Source organism: Octodon degus, unplaced genomic scaffold (assembly GCF_000260255.1).
Source record: "Octodon degus isolate 3935 unplaced genomic scaffold, OctDeg1.0 scaffold00094, whole genome shotgun sequence".
NCBI classification, from domain to species: Eukaryota; Metazoa; Chordata; class Mammalia; order Rodentia; family Octodontidae; genus Octodon; species Octodon degus.
This window is the reverse complement of record NW_004524670.1, coordinates 4928005-4950915: the sequence shown is the minus strand read 5'-3', so window position 1 is coordinate 4950915 and position 22911 is coordinate 4928005. Positions and strand designations below refer to the sequence as shown.

The 22911-nt window shown below is 36.6% G+C and overlaps 1 protein-coding gene across 2 annotated transcripts in view; it reads right to left on the bottom strand.

Moving 5' to 3' along the window:
* The window catches only part of Slc44a1 (solute carrier family 44 member 1), a 96004-nt gene that overhangs the window by 68143 nt on the left and 4950 nt on the right, over positions 1 to 22911 (bottom strand). Inside the window, exon 2 of one of the 2 annotated variants that reach the window (XM_004638065.3) lies at positions 16920 to 17062. The exons of the other annotated variant lie outside the window; for it this stretch is intronic. Within the exon in view, the coding sequence (XP_004638122.1) occupies positions 16920 to 17062 (143 nt within the window). The remainder of the gene's footprint in view (positions 1 to 16919; positions 17063 to 22911) is intronic. 2 annotated transcript variants of the gene reach the window in all.

The window sequence follows — 22911 nt, the reverse complement described above, 5'->3', positions numbered from 1 at the left end:
TGGCTTCCTTTCCTAAATAATGCTTTCAAGGTTCATCATACTGGAGCATACATTAATATTTCATTCTTTTCTGTGGCTAATATTCCACTGTATGGACATGCCACATTTTATTTATTCACTTATCAGTTAATGTACATTAATGTTCCTTTTTTTCTTTAGTTATCATGAATAATGCTGTAATCACTTTCAGGTACAGAATTTTGTGTTGACTTAGGTAAGTACCAAAGGTCAAATTATTAGGTCATATGGTAGCACTATTTTAATATTTAAAGGAACTGCTAGACTGCTCACCAGAGCAGCTATACCATTCTATATGCCTATCAGCAACATATGGGAGTGAGGAGGAGCCAATTTTTCCATATCCTCACCAAAACTTGAAAGTGTACATTTTATAGCTAGTGAAGTGTATGTGAAGAGGTGATTTTGATTTGCATTTCCTTGTTGGATAATTGATACTAGACATTTTTCATTTGTCTACTCATATATCTATTCATTCATGTATTTTCTTTGGAGAAAAAGCTATTCAAATTCTTTACCTATCAAAATTATTTTAAATTTGTCAAAAAGACAGAATGCAACTGAGTTAAGTAGTAGGTATTGCCAAGACATTATCAAAAAAATTCACAAGAATAAAAAGAGAAAAGAGAAAAGAAAAAGATCACATAGGATAAAATATAGGAGTCAAACAGCTAGCGATCGAAGACTGGTTGCAAAGACAAAAATAAAAAGTAACAAAACAAACATGCAAGCTGGAAAAGACAAGCCTGTGAGCAGAATGGGGAAATTCTTGAATTATCTGAATTGATTTTATAGGTGGAGCAGTAAAGGTGACAAGACCAAGCTGTGACTATGGAAGAATGAATCCTGAAAGCTTCCACTGATAAATATTTACTTACTTCCTAGAGCTACACTAAAAAAATCAATGAAACAGAATATGAGAAAGTTCTTCATAGATATCTGAATAAAGCTGAAAGACGCTTTGATAAATATCCTCAAAACTTTTGAAAGATGATAACAAAGATGACACTAATAAATAACAGCTAATGTTTAGAGAGCCAGGTACTGTGCTAAGGAGTATGTATCAAAATAACCTAGGAAGTGGGTATTACCATTATGCCCATATTACCAATGAAGTTCTTTAGGCTAAACAGTACTACTGTTATTTTCCACAGGTAAACTAACTTTTGGTTTTTCTATCTGATCTACCCTCATAGATATATCCCCAAATACCTGCAAAAAGACCGTTTCCATCATAAAAAACCTGACAATATTATTTTTATTTTATTGTTTTCATATCAGAGCATCAGTTTTTCCCATAACTGAACATGCCAACCTTGGCATTATTTAATTTCTGTATAGCTTCAACAATTTATAAATTATATCCTCTACAACAAAGGTAAGTAAAATGTTGATTTCAAAACATTTAATTTCCCTGGAATTTAGTCTGCATGGTATGAGATTAAAATAGATCTAAATGTAGCTTTCTTATTACTATTCAACCCAATACTTTTTTGCTAAACACTGCTTGTTTTACAGCTTTTGTTTTCCATGGCTTCTCATTTATTAAACCACTTTAGGGTTAATTCCTTTATTTCTATTTTTTCTCCATCATTGTTCTAACTCATTTTTAATTTATAATTTAGTTTGAGTTTTTTTATCTTTTGGGAGGTGCTGCTGAGGATTGAATCCAGGGCCCCAAGCATGCTAGGCAATTGCTCTACCACTGAGCTACCCTAGCCCACATTACCACACTTACGTTCAGCTTGTCTCACTAATGTACTTTGAAACAAGTTTTGGTCTGGAATGGCAAAACTCCCATTAGCTTCTAAAGCACACAATTATTAATCTGGTAACCAGATTAATAACATATGCAACCTTCACTCATGGAGAAAGAACACCCATACTCCATGCTTATTGTGACCAGTCCACTAATTGCCAACATTTAAAAATCAGAAGATCAAAAGGTCTTGTATATTCCCCACTTGCTTCTTTCCACCAAATGTTGTCCATTCTCCTGAGAAGTTAGCAAGATGGGCTCCGATGTTCCATGCCAATCCTGGGCTAGAATCAAGCAACAGCCAGTCTTTTATGCAGTGCATACACATACAGTATAAAGTCCAGTATTTCCTACGGTCGCACGTGTAGCCCACTTAATGTGATTTACAGTGTCTGGCTAGAAGTTTTCAGATTTGTAACCTTTGGTGAAAACCACAAGGTTTTCTTTCTGCCTTCAAAAGCAGAAAGACCAGTTAATAGTGCTCATTTCAAAAATTATAATCAGGCTAGATTTTTGGTCTAATCTTTTCTGTACTTCTACATATAGCTCCTCATCTTTCATTGTTATTCATGTAACTACTTCTAATCCTTTTAAATTATTTTGTGAACAAGAATAATTTTAAGAGCACCATCCCCAAATTCTTATCTGTTTTTAAACTCTGATAAATACTACTACCAATCAAGTTTTCTTTTATTTTTTTTGTATTTTAATACAGGGTCTACAGGGTGTGCAGGGTCTCACTACATAGATCGGACTTGTAGTGATTATTCTGTGCTCAGCCTCCCAAGAACTGGGATTACAAGCGTGCGCCACGATGCCCAGTCTCAATTGCCATCTCAGTGTGCTCTGGCAGCTGCACTCTGCCTAAGCAGGCATTTAATCCACTGAGCTATCCAATCAAGCTTTATTCAACATATATTAGGATTGTATGTGTGTGTGTGTGTGTCGTTGGGGATTGTACTCAGGACCTTGCGCATTCAAGGCAGGAGCTCTACCACTAAGCCATATCCCCAGCTCTCCTACTAGGATCTTAATTGGTATTTTATTATCTATAAATTAACTGTTAGTACTGTCATCTTTATTAAGACTAAATGCCAATAATAGATTGTATTTCTCCTAAATCTTGTTTTTCTTCTATTGAAATATAATTTGGTATATTTGGCCTTGTTTGTTTATTTATCCTCTTAGGTTTTGATTTTTCAAACCTATTATCTTTTTCATTATATTTCCTGTGTATTGATAAAATAAATGACTGAATTTACTTAGGAATGTGTTTTGTAACCTATAATTTAAGCACCTCATTTCAAGATATGCTTCTTTTGCATCTCCTAAACATTCCACATTATAACCCATTGTCATTGCAAATAACCCTATTTTTCTCTTTAATGACCTACACTTATTCCATTTATCTCTTTTATATCATTATTGCAACTAGTTATTTGAAACAGTGGTATAAAAAGGTTACAATCTTTTTTTTTTTATTTGAAGATTTCTATTTCTCAAATAGAAACACTGGAGGATGTGCCTAACAAAGATTCCTTTCCCTCCCTGAAACTTAAAATCTACTTTCAACAAAGTGCCAAGATAATTCAATAGGGAGGATAGTGTTTTCAACAAATGCTACTGGAGTAACTGTAATTTTATATGAGGGTCTGGAGGAGATAAATCTTGACTTTTCCGCAAATGATCCTAAAAATGGGTCATACACCAAAACATATGAGCACAATTAAAATAATTCCAACAGAAAGCATAGAAATGTGGCCATGCTTTCTTAGAACACAAAAAATATGAACCATTACTAAAATTAGATAAATTTGACTTCATCAAAATTAAAAACTTTCTTTTCCCCATTAATAGATGCTGTTAAAAAAAAAAAAAAAAAAGGAAGCCAGTTGTGGTGGCAATGCCTCCAGAGGCAGAGGTAGGAGGATCTAGGAGACTGCAGCAAGTTTAAGGCCAGTCTTAGCTGAACAGTAAGTTTAAAGTGAGCCTGAAACATTGTGAAATCCTGTTAAAAAAAAACAAAGCAAACATAATAAAAGGACAAACCACAGAAGAAATATTTGCAAAATATTTATCTGACAAAGGTCTTGAATCTAGATTACATAGGGAATTCTGGTAACATTAACAGAAACTGGTTAGTTTAAAATATGTGCAAAAAGTATGAATACTTCACAAAAGAAGAGAGGTAAATAGTCAATCAATATTTAAAATGACAAAGGTTGGCCAAATAGCTCAGCAGACTATAGTGCCTGCTTAGACAGAGTGCAGAGGCCAGGGTTCAATCCCTGGCATGCAGTGCTGGCCCCACCCCCAGGGCACACTAAGATGGCCATTGAAACTGGGCATGGTGGTGTGTGCCTGTAATCCCAGCACTTGGGAGGCTAAAAACAGAGAATCAGTATGAGTACGATCTATGTAGTGAGAACCTATAGACCCTGCAGACCCTGTATCAAATACAAAAAATAAAGATAAAAAAATAAAATGATGCTCAGTATTGGTTAGTCACTAGGAATCACTGAATTGAAAACCACAATGAGATGTTACTACACATCCAGTTGAAAAAGATAATACAAAATACAGGTGAGAAGGTAATGCAACTAAAACCCTCCCATTTTTCTAGCAGGAACGCATAATGATGCAATTTACAAACCAGTCTGACAATTTCTTAGAAAGTTAAATACACCTTTACCATATGATTCAGCAATACTGATCTTAGGTATGCACCCAAGAGTAATGAAATACTTGATTCCAGAAAATCATGTACATAAGTTTTCAAAGCAGTATTATTCATGGCAGTAAAAATCAATTCATATATGGAAGTAATCCAAACACTTTTAAAAAGATGAACAACCAATAAAATGCAGTATAGGGGCCAGGGAAATGGCTCAGTGGAATAGCGCTTGCCTGGCCAGCGCAGGGGCCTGAGTTCAATCCCTGGTTCCGCAAAAAAATAAAAATAAATAAAAAATAAAAATAAAATGCAATATAGTCATACAAAGGGATACTGCTAAGCAATTTAAATAGAACGAGCTGATATATTTAAACAATATGAATAAATATTATTAAACAATATGAATAAAACCCAAATGATATTACTATTCTATATTTAAAAAGGCAGAAATTACTATTGTTACTTTGCTATAATCTTTATAATCTTGTTTTGAAATTTTTCTTTTTCTTTTTTTTTTTTTTTTTTTTTTTTTTGCGAAACCAGAGATTGAACTTAGGACCCTGAGCTTGCCAGGCAAGCACTTATTCTGAGTTATCTCCCCTGGCCCACTGTTTTAAAATTTTAAACCACTGTTTTTAGCGTTCATTTTTCTTTTCTAAAAAAAAGAGGGGGAGGCAAAACCTTGTATAATGTAAGATTCTGCAAAGCAAAACTATACTGACAAAAGAATAGATTGTTGGTTACCTGGGAATAAGGATGGAACCAAGAACTGGCTACAAAGGACACAGTAATGTTTTAAGGATGAAAGAAGTGTGCAGAGATGCATGACTATAGGCATCTACCAAAATTCAAACTGTACATGTAAAATGAGTCAATTTTTACTCTATGTAAGTTATAATCAATAAAAACTATAAAAATCAAATATTTAAAATTTTATTTTCAAAATGTACTTTACAAAATTCAGTTTTAAAAAGCCCAGGAGTGTTGACACACACTTGTAATCCCAACACTCAAGAGGCTGAGGCAGGAGGATTGCTGCAAATCTGAGGGCAGCCTGGGCTACACAGTGAGCTCCAGATCAGCCTGAACTATATAGCAAGACTCTTGTCTCAAAAAGATACATAAAAATATAAACTTACTCAGAGAGAGAGAGAGAGATCTGGACTTTGACCTTGACTTCCAAAGTTAATTCCTAAGCTTCATAGAAGTGGCTTTATGTACTTAAGTCTTAGATCATGGTTGATAATCTACAATATGATTTAGGTTGAGGGTGGGGCCACACCAGATAGTACTGAGGGTAGAGGTGACCATTCTAGAGAGACCAACTTCATGTTCACTGAGTGTTTTTTAATCACTCAGTATCAGCCTGACCATAGGGCCTAAGGGCTGAAGACTGAGTCAGCCACACAGTGGAGTCCTAGGGTAAAAATTCAGAACACTTGAGCTCAGATGAGCTTCCGCTGCCAGCCACATTCTTGTATTCTGACTCTTTGTTGCTCCGTTCTGGATACTCTTCTCTCTTCACCCCTTTCTGTTGGCTTATTTCAATCTATATTCTTTCCTTGTAACAGATTGTAAGCATGAGTACAACAGCTTTCAGTGAATCCTGTGAGTTTGGCAAATTATTAAAACTCAGGATGGTTTTGCTGACCTCTGGACCTGCAAATTGTATTAAGAGCCTAAAAACTTGTCAGTACCTTAAAACTCTCACAAGTAAACATAAGTAGGTGACAAACCCAAGGACCATAAAATTCATAGTTGAGATGGCTAATATTTAATGAAGTATATTACAAAGGTGACTACCTCTGAGGTTATACATAATGACAAAAGGTTTTACAATCTTGATAGGTGTCAAGTTAACCTGGAACCAGTTCACACTGGATTGGGTCTGTGTATCAGTTGCCCAGCTTAGATATGGCAAGTGTGCAAACCTAGTTGTAAAACACAGAGAAGCACTAATTGTACCATACCTGCTAAGTTGTATCTATGTCATCTCATTCTGTTTTTCATTTTGCTATTTAGAATCTGTAAACCATTTTGACTTCTAACTCTTGCATTTCTAAGGTATGTAGCTGGATCTGTCTTTCAAATTGCTAATAGTAGTATCCACAGTCAAGTGTTATCCTAGATGTAGAATTATACTAGCGGAATAGATGTTACATTTTAAGGAGCTTAAAACTCAAGCTAAAGAATATTAGTCACAAAATGTGACAAAAATATTTTTAGAGATGCCACTATAGGGGAGATGGCTCAGTAGAATAAGTGTTTGCCTGGCATGCACAAGGTCCTTAGTTTAATCCCTGGTATTGTAAAAAAAAAAAAAAAAAAAAAAGGAAAGAAAAAGAGATGTCACTATAAGTTTGTCTTCTAAAAGTTTAGCTATCACTTTTACAACTTTTAATATTTTCCATGGGAGAAAATGAGTTTTTAAAAAACTTGCATTATTAATACAATACATAATTCAGTTTCGGACATCATTAATACTTGTAATACTATCTGAATACTTGTAAATTTGTGGGATATTATTCCACAAACAAGTTGATATGAGATATTAAGCAAATCTGTTCCTTGTCATTTTAAGCTAAACTAGGAGAAGTGGTAAGTTAATACTAAAATCAGATTACTAGATAGGAGAGAAAAAAGAATGCTTTTCCTCAAAGCAATGCTGAAGTCCTCAAATGCTTAGAACATCTGCATTTATCCAAACTTATTCCTCTGTCTGGGAAGAAGCAGAAGAGCTACTGTGCTGCTCTTAAGAATTCCTCAATAACAGATGGGTAAAACACTGTAAAATACGGACTGCCCTTTATCTTTTAAGTTTGTAATTTTCAAGAGATGAAATCAAGAGCTCCTTCCTGCAAGTGCTGGTCTTCACCTAGCTTTAGCCTTGCAAAAATTCTAATTTATATACTCCATCCATGGTGTTTCTCAGCCATGAAGAACCACATTTGGCATTTTAACTAGAATTCCATCCTTACCAGAAGTTGTGCTCTTGGAGCTACTTCTTAGCCTCAAATCTCACATGTTAAATTACCAGCTTCCTTCTAACCATTCCTATGTATACACTCCTTTAAGAAACCCTACTTTATTTGATCTTCCTCTGAAACAACTTAAATCCTACCCTGAACCACCAACCTGCCAAATACAGAATCTAAAACTGCCTAGGTATCCTGGTCCCTGAGCCTTCACACATTGGTGATTCTTCAACTCACATGAACAAGCTATAACCAAGATGCTGTCCTCAAGAAAGGTTAGAGAGATTCAACAATCAAAAAGATTTGGCCCAAGCACTGGAAGGAGTCAGGAGCCACAGAATATAGGCTATGGAACATGCAGGCTGACTCTGGAAGTCAAGGATAATTACTCTTAGCTGGCAGTCACCAAGTGTTAAAAGTGCAGATTTAGTTTTTGGTTTTTTTGTTTTGTATTTTGTGCAGGAGCTCACTGTGCAGCTCAGACTTGTAGTGATCCTCCTGTTTTCAAGCCTCCCAGTGCTGGGATTATGGGCATGTGCCACCATGACCAGATTCAGTCGCAGGCTGTGTGATTGGGGGTAGGATCAGCCAGGCATGTGGTGCCAGGGATCGAACCCCAGTCCCTGTGCCTGCCTAAGCAGGTGTTTAGTCTGCTAAGCTATCTCACTGGCCCCAAAGTTCAAATTTAGAATGTCTCCCAAAAGCCTCATGTGTTCAGAGGTGGGGCTTTAGGAAGGTGACTGCACCATGGAGGTATCCATTAAATCATGGATGAGTTCAGACCTAAACAAATGTTAGGAAGTGGAGTATGGCAGGAGGTGGGTCACTGGGGACATGACCTGGAAGGACATTTCTCCTTTCCAAGCTCCTCCCTCCTTTCTCTACTTCTTGGATGCCATGAAATGGGCAACTTTTCTCTACCCAGGCCTTTCTACCATGTTGTTTATAACTATAGATTAAAACATCTATAACTCTAAGCCAAAATAAGCCTCTCCTCCTCTAAATTGTGGGTATCAGATACTTAGCCCTAGTGAGGAGACTAAAACAGCAAGAAACAGGATTATAATCCTGCAGACATAAGAAACAGAACTGTCAATCCCAGAACAATCCTGGGAGTTTCTTTTTTTTTTTTTTTGCAGGATCAAGGATTGAACTTGGGACCTTATACTTGCCAGGTAGGCACTTATGCCACTGAGCTATCTCCCCAGCACCTCCTGAATAATCTTGGAAGGCCATTCATTCCTCACTGTCACAAGAAAGGACTGCAGTCATGTCAATACTTTGATTTTCAGCTTTATGAAACCTACAGCAGAAAACCAAAAGGCCAGCCAAATAGCTCACGAATTAAAGTGCCTGCAAGCAGACTCAGGGGCCTGGGGTTCGATCCCCAGGCCTGCTGTGCTGGCCCCGCCCCCAGGGGCATGCTGAGACGCTGGCATGGTGGCGTGTGCCTGTAATGCCAGCTCTTGGGAGGCTGGGAACAGGCAGATCACTATGAGTCCAATCTAGTAGTGAGACCTTGTACACCCTGTAGACCCTTCCCTAAAATACAAACACAAACACACAAACACACACACACACACACACACACACACCAAAACAAAACAAAACAAAACAAAACAAAACAAAAAAACCCAGAAAACCAGCTAAGGTGTGCTGCATACAGACTTCTTTCTCACAGAATTTTATCATCTTAAGTTATCTAGTTTGTAGTACTGTGTCATAGGAACAATAAAAAGCTAATGGAAAGGTAGTCCCAACTCTATTTCAAATTGTCATACTTTTCTATCGCCACCACCCTCCTGTTAGGAACCCAGGAAACTAGAATAGAAACTGTAACACTTACTTCAACTGTAAGAAATTTTAATTGCATGATGATTTTATAAAGTCCTGATTCCTTGCTATAACTTCCAAGGGATACAAAAAATTTTGCCTATTTACCTCATGGCCAAGAAGTAGAGCTCATGAATGAATGAATGCATGCATGCATGAATTTCACCAAAACCCTTTTTGGGACCATGAGGTACTTCATTAGCACACAGTTGATTTTTGATGAATGATGGCTGAGGGCTAAATAAAATAATTCCTAGAATTTTTAAGAATAAAGAGTCCTTCATTAAACAGCAATTAAATCAGGAAGATGAGAAATAAACACTGTTCTGGATGCATAAATTATACAGAGTAAAATATTAAGCAAATATTTTAGTCAATTTATCAGTTTTTCAATACATTTTCTGTTTTAAACAGGAAAAGGTATGTCAACAAGATTTTATAACTCTTCAAGAGACATGTTTTATACGTTGAATAATACAAATGTTTAAGATAGTTATATAAGATAATATAGACCAGAGAGCAATTATTTGAACAGTGAACATATTCTTCACATTGGTACAGTATCACTACCAGCCCTCTAAATAATTCTAGATTTGTACCTATTTAACAAGCATTGCACAGAATGAACCAGACACATTCGATCTATATACCTCTGAGCTTTAAATGTTACCATTGGCCACTGAAGTCTCATTCTGTACCCACGAAGAGATTATAAAAATAGAGTGCTTCTTTAACACCACTGTTAATGAAACAAACAAACAAAAAAACACTATCTGTTAAAACTAGGTATTTTTCTTTTTCTTCTTTTTGTATTTTAGGGAAGGGTCTACAGGGTGTACAGGGTCTCACTACTAGATCAGACTAGTAGTGATCCACCTGTTTACACCCTCCCAAGAGCTGGGATTACAGGCACATGTGCCACCACCCCCAGTCTCAACTGCCATCTCAGTGTACCCCCCGAGGTGGGGCCGGCACGGCAGGCCAGGGGATTGAACCCCAGGGCCCTGTGCCTGCTTGCAGGCGCTTTAACCCACTGAGCTATTTGGCTAGCCCTAAACTAGGTATTTTTCAATAAATCTTTAAAAAACATACAGTTAAAAAAGTCTAAGTATGAAATAAGAATAGTGCTGTGCATTATCACAATTTATTTGACAGAGATGGAAACAGACAAGAAAGCCTCCACATTTCTCTTTAAAGTTTCTTTAGCTTTAACTTTATTAAAGTATGTAACTGGCCCTCTTTTTTCCATGTTCCTCTAGAAGTATTTTTCTTAAAATTTAAATACTGAGGGCCAGGAAAATAACTTAGTGGCTTAAGCGCCTGCCTGCAAGGGCAAGGCCCTGAGTTCAATCCCCAGCACTGGAAGGAAAAAAAAAATAGGCAAGGGGAGGGGAGGGGAGGGGAGGGGAAAAATTTCATTCCAAAAATGAAAAAAGTGAGAAATTGGAATCACTCTGCAGCTCACCAGAGATAGTGAAGAACATAATACAAAGAACACTGGACTGTGTGAGAGGGGACAGCTCACCTGCTATTATCATCAGGTCTCTGGATCTGTGAGTTCTACATGTGTAGTTTCAAGCAACCATGGACTGAAAATATTAGGGAAAAAATTGCACCTGTACCAAACATGTACAGAATTTTTCCTCATCATTAGCCTCCAAACAATAGTGCAGCAGTTATTTACACTGTATTAGGCACTATAAGAAATCCAGAAATGAATTAAATTATATGTAAGCATGTACACTAGTATTTTCAAATACTACACAATTTACACAAAAGACTTGAACTGCACAGATCTTGGCATCCGTGTGCATGTATTGGAGGGGCGGTCCTGGAACCATTTCTCCCCGCATACTGAGGGACAACTATAACTCTGCTTGTCTTCATCAAGTTACACATGTTTTCCAAACTCATTTTTCATTCATAAAATGAAGGGGCTCAATAATCTCAGAGGTCCTAGCACAAACATTATAAGCTGTGAGCTCACAATGAAAATGAAAACAATTAAATAAAATTTACATTCTTTCTTCACTTGACACCTTGCTAAAGATAATGCAAAAAACTGAAAAAACAAAGTATCCAATAAAATGCTCTCCCTGCAGATTATACCCATACATGGCTGTCACTACCCTCCTCAGACCTTAAATTCCCTTATATGCTGTTAACACAGACATTTCAAATGTAAGAGGCACTTTAGGCCCATAGTGCCTTTCTCAGTAATTGAGACTTTAAATAGCTTCCTTAGGAAAAAAAGACAAAAAGATAAAAAAGAAAATTTGATGTGTGCAAAAATATATCTTTATAGACCTTCTACATAACAATCAATACTGATAAGCTCTACATTGGGAAAATTTCTTATAGTAACAAAAAACATGGATACTAAGCTGTGTTAGGAGATTTTTGCAGAATGGAAGACAACATTCTAATAATTATGTAATATCTAACTCAAAACAACTACTTCCAGTTCCATATTCTCATGTAGATTTCCAATAACCTATACACATAAAGGTCACTGTCACCTCATCATATCCTCTCCCTATCCTGGGCACCAGGAATGGGAATGTTTGTGGTAGAAAACATGACACTTTTGCCCTATCCCAATCTTCTTCCCATGGGCCAAAAAAGCTACTAGTTGTACTAGGGCAGCCCTTCAATTTACCAGTTCAGGTATCCTAAATAAGAGTATCCCTGCTTTGTCCAAACTTATAGAGAAGATAAGCAGCTTCCTTTTAAGGAAGATTTTAGTAACAACAGGGCTATCTCGGGCTTCCTGTTTTGAAATATAATTGTTTCTACATGTGCTCCCTCTACACATGCTCCCAACATGCACTTCTGCCAAGATACAATGCCATCCATCATCAGACATTCACCATAGGCTGAACCAATGGAACCGCCTGATTTTAGACTACAAACTTCCAAATCAGTTAGTCAAATAAAGCTTTTTGATAATAATAATTATTTTCATCTAAGAAAGGACAGGGGGCCGGAGAGATGGTCAGTGGAATAAGCACTTCCCTGGCAAGTGCAAGGGTCTGAGTTCAATCCCCGGTTCTGCAAAAAATAAATAAATAAATAAAAAACAAAGGACAGTACACCCTAAGCCTGCTTACACATTATAGATGTGGACAACTGTTAGATAATCTAGAATGTTGCAGAAGAGACCTATGTTTTGGAATTGCTAATCAGAGTTAAAAAGTACTATCATATCTTGTTTCAGAAAATTCTTTCCACAATTCTGGATTGCAAATTGAATTGCATGAGAACTGAATAAAATTTTCCCATAAAGCACAGAATATGCTTTGGTTCTCATCCAATTCAGTTTGTGACCAGAATTATGGAAAGAATTAAGACTATGAACTGAAGTACTACTGTGTCACCTCCACCCTGTTTCCCACTGATGTTATTATTATCACCGAATATTATTATCACCATAGCTCAGTTATAAAGCAAGTCATTCACCTTTTTTGGCTTTAACTGGCACTCAAAAATATCTCATACAATGCTTTAAGGAGGTTGTATCTTAAGTAACCTATAAATTCCTCTAATCTCTGGCATTTCTTGGTTTTAAGATAGATGAGCATTTCAGAACTGACCCAGCCTTAGGATCTTAGCTATAGCTTTGTTTCTATGCAGAATAGTTTCAAGTAGCCAACTTTAAAATCAACTTAATTATTTCAAGTTCAGGCTTTTGTATACCTCATAACATTCTGTCTGCAATTTTCCTATGTACCTTTATCAGTTCAAAAGAACACATTACAACTGGATGATATAATGAAATAAAACATTTCTTACTACCAACGGAATTTTTATAGTCATGTTGACATCTTAAACATTCTGATTAAAACAGGTAGTCTTTTCCTTTCCATTTCTTTCTTCCTCTCCTTCTTACAATTTAAAATGTCTTTATAAAGGAACTACTGGTGCTCAAACTCAGGATTTATAAATGCCATGGTGTGTCCAGGAGATGGAATTAGGCAGAGGGCACATGCTCCAAGACACCTCTGTTCCCCCTGCTTTCAGTGTCTTTACCTTGTGTAATCATTTTTCCTTGAGTTTGGGAGGGAGGGGCCTACAAAGGTGATAGACATTACTTCTGTGATTACAACGATAGGATTGCAATTTCCATGTTGACCCTTTCTCATCTTGGCTCTTGTGGACTTTAAGTTTCCATATACCCTGAGGTAGAAAAGTTTAGGTGATCAAAGTCAAAGACAGTTCATTATGGGTTATTCTGAAACATTTCATTAAAAGATTAGTAATGAGGCTCTCTTAAGTGTTTCAGATTCCAATTAGCAGACATAGAGAAAGAATAACACAGAGATAGAATCAATTGAATTATCATGGACAGTAATAAAACATCCTGATGAACAGTGAGAGAGGGCTAGATAGGTACAAGGAATGCAGATGGAGGAAGGTCTAAAACTGCACTAAGTGGACTCATCTTTGAACCTGCGGCACGCATCCTGCAATGGGCTGTTTGTATCACAGAAAGTTCTAGGACATTCACCATCACTGATATAGATAGTAGCACAAAAGGAAAACCTCTGAAGTAGGGAGGGAGCAAAATAAAGGTCCTGGAAGAATTTAATCTTATCACAGTGTATAGGATGGAGCAGATTAGAGTTAAGAAGACCAAGAATAGACATGCAAGCGTAACAGTCTTTCTGAGAGGCTGACAGTAGGAGGAAAGGTTCACACTCATTAATAATCAAAGACATGCAAATTAAAGTTATAAAGCACCACTCTTTGGTCTATCAACCTTAGTGGGAAAAAAAAAACTAATAATATTAGCAAAGATAAAGTAATCTCAGACACTGCTGGTGGGAATATAAATGGAAAAGTCTTTGAATGGAAAGTCATTGAACAATATATTACTAATAAAACATTCAGATCCTCAATTCACTAATTTATACTTCATAAGCACCTCCTAAAATAAATTTATTCACCTATTCAGTTAGAACTTAACTGAGTACTAGTGATGCTCCAGCTGTTGAGGAGGGCCCTAGAGATACGGCATTGAATAAAACAGGCTTCATTGCCTCTCTCAGGAGAGATACACTTTTCCTTTTCCCCTTCTCCCAATGCTGCAGATTGAACCCAGCAACTGCACATACTAAGTAAGAGCTCCATCTCTGAGCTGCATCCCCAAACTGAGAGGTGTACATTGTACAAATTATACATAAATGTACATTTATACATAAATGTACATTATACATAAATGTATATTCACATATGAGAAAATACTTTTACATTGTGAGATCAAAGAAAACCTCTCTGAGAAGAACAGTTATGCTGAGAACTGTATAAGTAGAATGTAGCCATTTAAAGAACAGAAGTTCTGTTTTATTTTTTCTAATAAAGGGAACAATTTTCATGAAGGTTGCTTTCACCCAAGATATTAGAGGATTCATTGACTGACTTATTCAACAAACATGAATGGAGAGCCCAGTAAGTCCTGGGGACTGTTATAGGGCTGAAGACAAAGACGTACAGAAAGTTTGGCCCTGACCTCACAGCGATCCCCCTGCCTCAGCCTCCTGTGTGCTGAGATTATAGGCATACATGCCTGACACAAAGTACAAAGAGATGGATGAGAAAGAAAGCCAATGTATTTGACAGGAAAAAAAAAAAAAAGATGAAATAAAGTTAACAATCACAGACTACAGCCTTCCAAATCCAAACACAGACTTACCTGAAAAAGTACGTTAAAAAATATTCATCGTAAATAATTTCCATTTACATGCAGATGGGTTAGCACTAAAACACTTATAAGGAAAAAAGTAGAGATCAAAAATAAATTTTAAACATTTATACAGGAGTTAAAGAGTAACTGTACTTAGGAAAGTACTTTCATTAAACAACAATGGCTTTCAACTATGCTAAGTAGTCAGAGAAAAACTACTACTTTCTTAGAATAATATGCAGTTCCTCTTTGCAAGAGGCCTAAGTATAAATACAATAATTCAAGAATTACTTTACTGGCTTGAACCACCATGCATGTGAAGAGTGACACACAAATCTTAGCATGAAGACATGCTTGAAGTCACTAGCAAGTTACAAAGGAAGCCATAAAAGCGACTGTAATGCGTGTGATCAGGACCTGAAGGAGTATGGTCCTTTTGCTCACATCTCTCCCATTAGGTAAATAATGATATTTTACATTTGGCATGTTTCAACTGCATTAAAAACTAAAAAATATTTTGTGGCACAGACACTACCTAAAAAAAAAAAAGGTATGGAACTCTACTATTCTTCCAACTTCTGAGTCCAAAACTGTTTCAAAGAGTAAACAAAAAAGATATGGACAGGGGCAGGGGAGATGGCTCAGTGGATTAAGCGCTTCCCTGGCAAGTGCAAGGGCCTGAGTTCAATCCCCAGTTCTGCCAAGAAAAAGGAAAAAAAAAAAAAAAAAAAAGATATGGGCAGTCTCGCTACAAGAAATAACATGAAATCTAAATTCTGTATTAACTTCATGAGGACACCATGAAACAATCACCCCAGCTGCTAAATATCCAACTTTCCCTTCTCTGGAGGAATGGAGGTACACATCAAGCAGGAAGCTCGGAGTCCGTCCCGGACGTTCTGCTGCCCACCAGCTGTGCGAATTTGGGGAAGGCCCTTGCATCTCGCTATGCCTCTGCTACAGCTCCCTCACAGGGTGGCATGTGCTTGTCAACTGTGGCATAAAACACACATACTCATTCCTGTTACTTAAAATGTTGTTGGACTATCTATATTAGTTTTTCTTTATTAAAGGTATGTTTATTTGAATTTCTTCAAGTTTGTGTAATAATCAAGTTAATCTTACAAAGGCTGATTTAACTCACATAAAATAACACATAGATATTTTAAATGGCTTTCCTGGAAAATGCTAGATATAACCTAAAATGGTTTCATCTATTTAGCATTTACCTATAAAGTATATTAGGCCTGCTACCTTAAAGTTAATTTTGTTAATTCTGAAGATCTGGTTCACCATTTAAAATATTCTAACAAGTTTTGATGGAGTATGAATATACAATTTCAACAATTATATTGGCATTACACATATTAAACGAAATACACTTTATACACATTAAAAATTAAGTAATAGCTCTCTTACAGAAAAAAGCAATTAATATAAGAATTTCATGAAATCCAAAAGATGAATATTGAGAACCCAAAAACAAATTTTGCAGTCTGACAAGGGAAAATGTGTCTTCTATAAAATTAGAAATTGATACTTATAAAGGATGCATCACATAATTTTATTATGTAATTTTAATGTTCCAATATTCATTATCACCGCTGTCTCCCATTACATATAATCTTAGGAAGAAAACATTATGTTAGTTTCTGAGTTAAAATTTAGTGCATTACTTGAAAGTTAATAGGGAAACAGTATATGAGTAATCCTCCTAAATCAATTCTTTATTCATTAAAACCTCAAGGTAGCCCATTATAAGATGGCAGCTAATTTTGTTTTCTGGAGAGTATATTTGTTGAAAGAAAACAGGAAAGATTCAAGTATACAGTTTAAAAAATACAAGCAAAAAACACCAACACAAGTCAGGTAAAAGTAATCAGTAGGTAATATCTTTAAAGCAGTAAGGAAAGCAGAACTTTCTCTGTGCTTCCTTCAAAGTTTCCATAGTGGTCAACATTCAGTAAAACTACTCACTTCCGGTGGGTGTGGTCCATGCCACTGTTTGGTATTGCTTCCAACTTTGCATTTTTCTGCCCACAGATATTTCCATAGCTGTCGTATCCTGACACTAGTCTTGCTGCTGCACCTGTTGCTACTGAAAAGCCACAAATAAATCCCTAGGGAAGAAACAGAAAGAAAAAAAAAAAAACACAAATAAACCATTTCAATAGCAACAGTCACTACTTGATACGATAATGAGTTTCTTTTGTCTGTTGAAGGGAACAAAGAGCTATCTTTCCTGAGAACACTATTCACTGTTTTTTCTGGGATTGCATATAAGCAGCACAAAGAAGCCCACAGGGAAATGCTATTTACTATTGTAACAAAACAGGACCCAAGTTTTACATCATAAGATGGTCTTTGCTTTTTATACTAGTAACAGCAGCTCTCTATATTGAACATCTGCCCTTCGCCAACCTCTGTACTATGTACTTTTCATACATTATCTCTAATCCTCATGATGCTGAAACAGGCCCAGAGATGTTAAATAAGTTAGGTAAGGCCACAGAAACTAGTAAAGATCAAGAGCATGGAAGCAACCTCCGCATTCTTTAATCTTCACTTTTACTTGCTTTTAAAGGAATTCTGTTAAATGAACAACAGCAGAGGATAAAAGAAAAAAAAATCTGAAGAACAATAGGTATACTGGATTGGAATCATTATCACTTCAGTGCACACAATACTTTCATTTCTTCTCTGCAATAAAGGTGTATACAAACCAAAGAATTGCATCATAAAGCACTGGCATGCTCTTAATCCTGGAGCCTAAAGGAGAGTTAGTGAGAAACTGGCTTTGTGCACTGCAGAGGTCATTTCATTTCATGGGAAAAGGGTTCATCTCAGTGGCAAAGGGAAATGGTAGATACTTCAAGACTACATCATGCTTTCTAAGTCACCTATGCACTGATCAAAATAAAGTAATACAAACCTACACTGGATCTCAGGTTACTGGGCATCAGAACCAGAAATAAGATGAAACACTACCAATAGACTGGTTGGACTGGGAGAAAAGACAGAGGTTAAGAAATACTGTGCAAAGTGGTTATTAATGGGTAAATTTTATCTTCAATAAAGTGGCTAAGAATACAGAGATTAGCACTGTTTACCTGATCACAGTCAGCGATCACAGTAGTTCTTTTCTGAATAGTGCTGCTGCTCATAGGCTGCAGTGATAAATACCATACTCACATATAATTCCCCAAAGGACAGCATTTCACCCTCAAGTGTACTTACCTAAAAAGCGAAACATTTTTGTAAACAATCCTACTTTCACCGTGCAAGTAAGAAAGGTGAGAGAGAAGAGAGCCTATCTCTAGCCAGTAGAAGCTTCTTATAACTATACGTTGTGAGACTACGAGCTTTGGGTTCAGATAAATCAGTGTTATCAACAGAATACTGATGACTCCATCTTTCTGCTCATGTGACCTTGGACAAACTTCTTTAATGTTCTGGGCTTCAGTTTATCCATCGATAAATTGGGGCTGAACCCACTTACCCAGAGGCTGGTATGAGAGTTATAATATTAGTACTCCTCTGCCTCAAAGCAACAGCTGTCTTGGGGCACTCAGGTCAGTACAAAGAAGGCCATGCACAGCTAGTGAGTACTCATTCCCTCACACCACTCTGTTGTCCCTCTTCCTCCTGACTCCTCTAAAGACCGTGTAGAGCAATCAGTCCCACCTTGGAATTCCAACACAATAGGTGCAAAGCAAATCAGGACACCATTTAAAAAATATGCCTGAACCCCAAAGTAGGAAACTCTGCACTAAGGACAACCTGGAGAGAGAAATATCAGGAAATTCTAATAGCTAAATTTCTCCTGTAGTGGATGTGAATGCCTCCAAGGGCCCATGTTAAAGTCTTGGTCCCCTGCTGAAGGCACTGTTGGGAAGCAGTAAAACCTTTGAGAGATAGACCTAGTGGATATAGTGTCCAGGAGAGTGGGCACATGCCTTTAGTGGGCACATGCGGAATCCTGGCCCCATCCTTTTCCTCTCTTGACTCTGACGTGACTATTTTTGTTCTACTGTGTGCTTTTACCACAATATGTCACCCTTTTCGCCAAAAGCAATGAGGTGAACTGATCATGTTCTGAAACCTCCAAAACTGAAGCAAATAAATTTTTTCTCTTTTTAACTTTACTATCTAGGGTACGCATCATAGTAGTGGAAGACTAATACACTTTCTAACACATTTCTTTAATAGAAAACATCAAGGAATAATAGAAAGAGAATGGACTTAGTATCCAGTAAGGCCTGCATTCAAACTATCACTTACCACCTGTGCAATTTTGATCCAAGTACTACACAGAATCTGTTCCCTACTCATTTCTAACACAGAGTAATACCATCTACCTCATGGTCTAACAGTGGAGACTAAATGAGGTAACTTGTATCCAATCCCCAGCTGAATGCCTACTACATGGCAAGTAATCAATAAATGATAGCTGTTCGTGGTAAATCTGAATGAAAAAGGTCAGTAATGGTAATAGGAAACAAAACAAAACAAAACAAAAAACCACACACACACTTTAGTTTTTTATTTTAGAAAGAAAATTTCTAGGGGAACAAAGTAAGAAACAATGTCAGTAATTCTGTCATTATAGAAAACTATTTCCAGACCACAACTACAATCTTCTTTCATTACCAGTGTAGAACAGCAGAATTCTATACTTGTAATGTCACATAATTAAAAGGTTATGTTCTTCTTTCATTTTTTCAAAGGAATTTTTTCTTATGTTTGATAAGTACATTGTATTACTAAACTCTTTAAATAGTTTCTGGTTTCCCTTTCTGACTATTTTTAACAGTACAAATGGACATGTGGGTGTTTTTCTTTATCATAAGCCACATCCTGTCCCTCTGGGATATCGGCAAAGTATAACTTATAAATGTTACATATGTGTACTAAATGGGACACTGACATACTTTACGTAGGTCACTTTAACTTCTTAGTAGCTTCCAGAAGCATTAGCGAGGATGAGAAGCTATAGGAGGAAGAAAGAACAGTAAGCTAATAAGATGGGAAGGAACCATGACTATTATTCTAGGGACTTTCCATATGGTGCAAATACTAACAGTGGGGAACTAGGCCAAATATAATCAAAATTACAATCTTCTTAAAAAGGAAAATGCTAAAATCCAAATTCAGGAAGCAATATAGTTTCAGAAGAGAAAAAATTCAGTACATGAAATTAAAATAGGGTGAGAAAACTTTACTAAATACAATCAATAATATAATGGCTCCACATAGAGGAGAAAGAAACTACCTTAACAAAGCAAATGATAAGGATGATGAATAAAGCTTTTATAAAGATGGAATAGGAAGCAATCTCTAGCAAGAAAGTAAGCCTATTGGTACAGAGAATGATGGCTAAAATCTTAAAATGCCTGACCTACTGAAGTACTTTTAATGCTGCTACTGTAAGGCAGAGAAGAGCTGAAACAGCCACTCATAAGCAGAGGTGATTCAAATCAGATAAAAACATAGAGGGATGGTGAATCACAGGCAAGACCTGGCAGTAACCAGTACTTATTGCTTACGTGGGAAAAACATAATGTGCTAAGAAACTATACTTATTTTCTCTTCCTTATGTAGGGTGCAGTTCTACTTAACAGCCTTGGTTTAATTTTATTCATGATTAATCAAAAAGGCAAATTTTTATTTTACCAGCATATTTGAATTTCATACCTAGAATAAACAATTCTCAAGGCAGATGACCTCTAGCTGAGGCATCAACAAAAACATGTATGGGGATATGAAGTACTGTAAATACTATAAAATAAAAAGATGGGGATGGAGTGAATGATGGTTATAGTAATTTGCCAGGAATTAATAAAAACATATTCCAGCAATCTTTATCTCAAGCACAATCTCATTTACACTGTACCTCAATCATGCTTGGGGTCAGTAATTGATTGGTAAAAACTCAAGGCAACACTTGACTTCTGTTCCTCTTTTTTTGACAATTCTGAAACAGAAGGTACTAGGACCCAACTGGTAAGATTAGTGGATTAGCTTGGAGCAGAAATTATGTTTGTGCCATCAAACAAACAAACAATAAATATTTTTGTCAGTGTACCAAATCTCTGGATTCCCTTAAGATTTATTATAATGTATTGCTCTAAAGTAAGGAAAGAAAAAGAAAAAAGAAATTAAAGCCAAGGAAATACCTACTTTCTAGTATTTACCCTGAAAGAATGGAAACATTGTCAAAAGAGAGAAAAATAATGGGACATGAGGGGGCAAAAGCAGAAAGTCTCAAGTTTCATGGACAGTCAGAACAAAGAAAAACAAACAAGAAAAAAAAAAAGCATGGAAAGTAATATTGAGAACTGATCTGGCTTTGCTTCAAATATGCCTTATGATCTTAGGCAAGTAACTGATTCTCTGAGCCTATTTCCTTACTGGTCCAAAGGTCAGGCTTGAGTATTCTCTCAAGCCATTCTTTTTCCTAAAGTTTATGATTCCAAGGGAAAAGTGACACACAACAAGATTTTAAAGAACATACCCACAAGAAGTATAAACTAAGTTGGTTTATTACAGTGACTAAGGAAAAAAAAAGAAAATGTAGATTAAGAACAAATGGATTTAACTGAATTGTAAACTTCAAAATGCTTAAAACAATCACTTGTATGCTATAGATATTTTACACAATGAAAAAAGAAATGGATTTAACAAAAAGTAGGTAGTTCTTTGAATCAATTACAGTTAGTAATTTTTGGCATGCTGTTCTCCCTGTTCTAAGAGTCTAGCAAAGAACAGACCATCAAATAGGTGACTAAATACTGCAGTGAATCTCACTCTGTGCTGCACACTCAACTGCAGTTAATGAGGTAGAAACATCATGCCCCAGGAACTAGACTAATGCTATGAAATAAAAAGGTCCTTGAAAGCTGTCTAAAGGGACAACCTATTCAATGTCTCCCAAACTAGCTTTAGTCAAGATCATTCTTCAAAACCCCAACCCTGAATTTTCAGCTTATCTTCATCCACAAATTCTATATGTTCATCCTACATTTCCTCAAACCATTTCCCTTGCCTGCATATACTCTATTGCTATGAGCATATCTAGTAGGCTACACATAAGACTCAGAAAGGGAGTACTCTGGTTTCTCTCCATTTCCACCCCTCACCCAGGCTTCCTAGCATCCCACACCTACAGGAAAGTGTAACACTAAGATATTTGGTTAGAGTCTGAGACACTGATGAGATCAGGTTTTACTGACAAGTGAGGTTACTGTATCCCACTGGTCCATGTTCTACATAATAACTTTGTTGTTCCCAATTCCAAGCAACAAAGTAGCCTGCTTCTTTCTTCTTTCTCCTGGGATCTGTTTGGCCACTGTGAAATCTTTAGTAAGTTGTCTAACATACACCTGCATCTCTTTCCTAACCAGTAAAGTGGGGAAGATGGTTACAACAGCATATATTTTCTTGAGTAGTTGTGAGAATTAAATGAGTATCTAAGTGCCATGTTCTAAGAACCGTGTCCCAGCCACAGTCACAAGTCACTCAGCAGTGATTTTTTTTTTCATAGTAGGCACTCCTGGTAAGGGCTCCAATCCCCTTCCCTGTCTCTTTGTGTTGAATTTATCTGGACAGAGGTATCTCAATAGATGTCCATTTTCTCTTCCTGTCTACTCAAACATTCCTTTTCCTGAGAAAGAATGTCCTAGATGGAAAGGAACTTTAGCTGACATGGTCTTGAGTCATTTTTATCTCCACGTGTTTTATGGGGCATAATGAGGGACTTGCTCAACTACTGATAATTTGACCATCTCACTCTGGTTCCCTGATGTGCACAGAAACCACACGGGGAAGCCAGAAGAAACTCAGGTAGGATTTAAGCTACTAAAATCTCTACTTTGGGCTGGAGAGATGGCTCAGTGGTCTAAAGCACCTACTTAGAACAAGCTTAGCAAAAGCATCAGGGACCGCGGTTCAATCCCCCAGCACCACATGC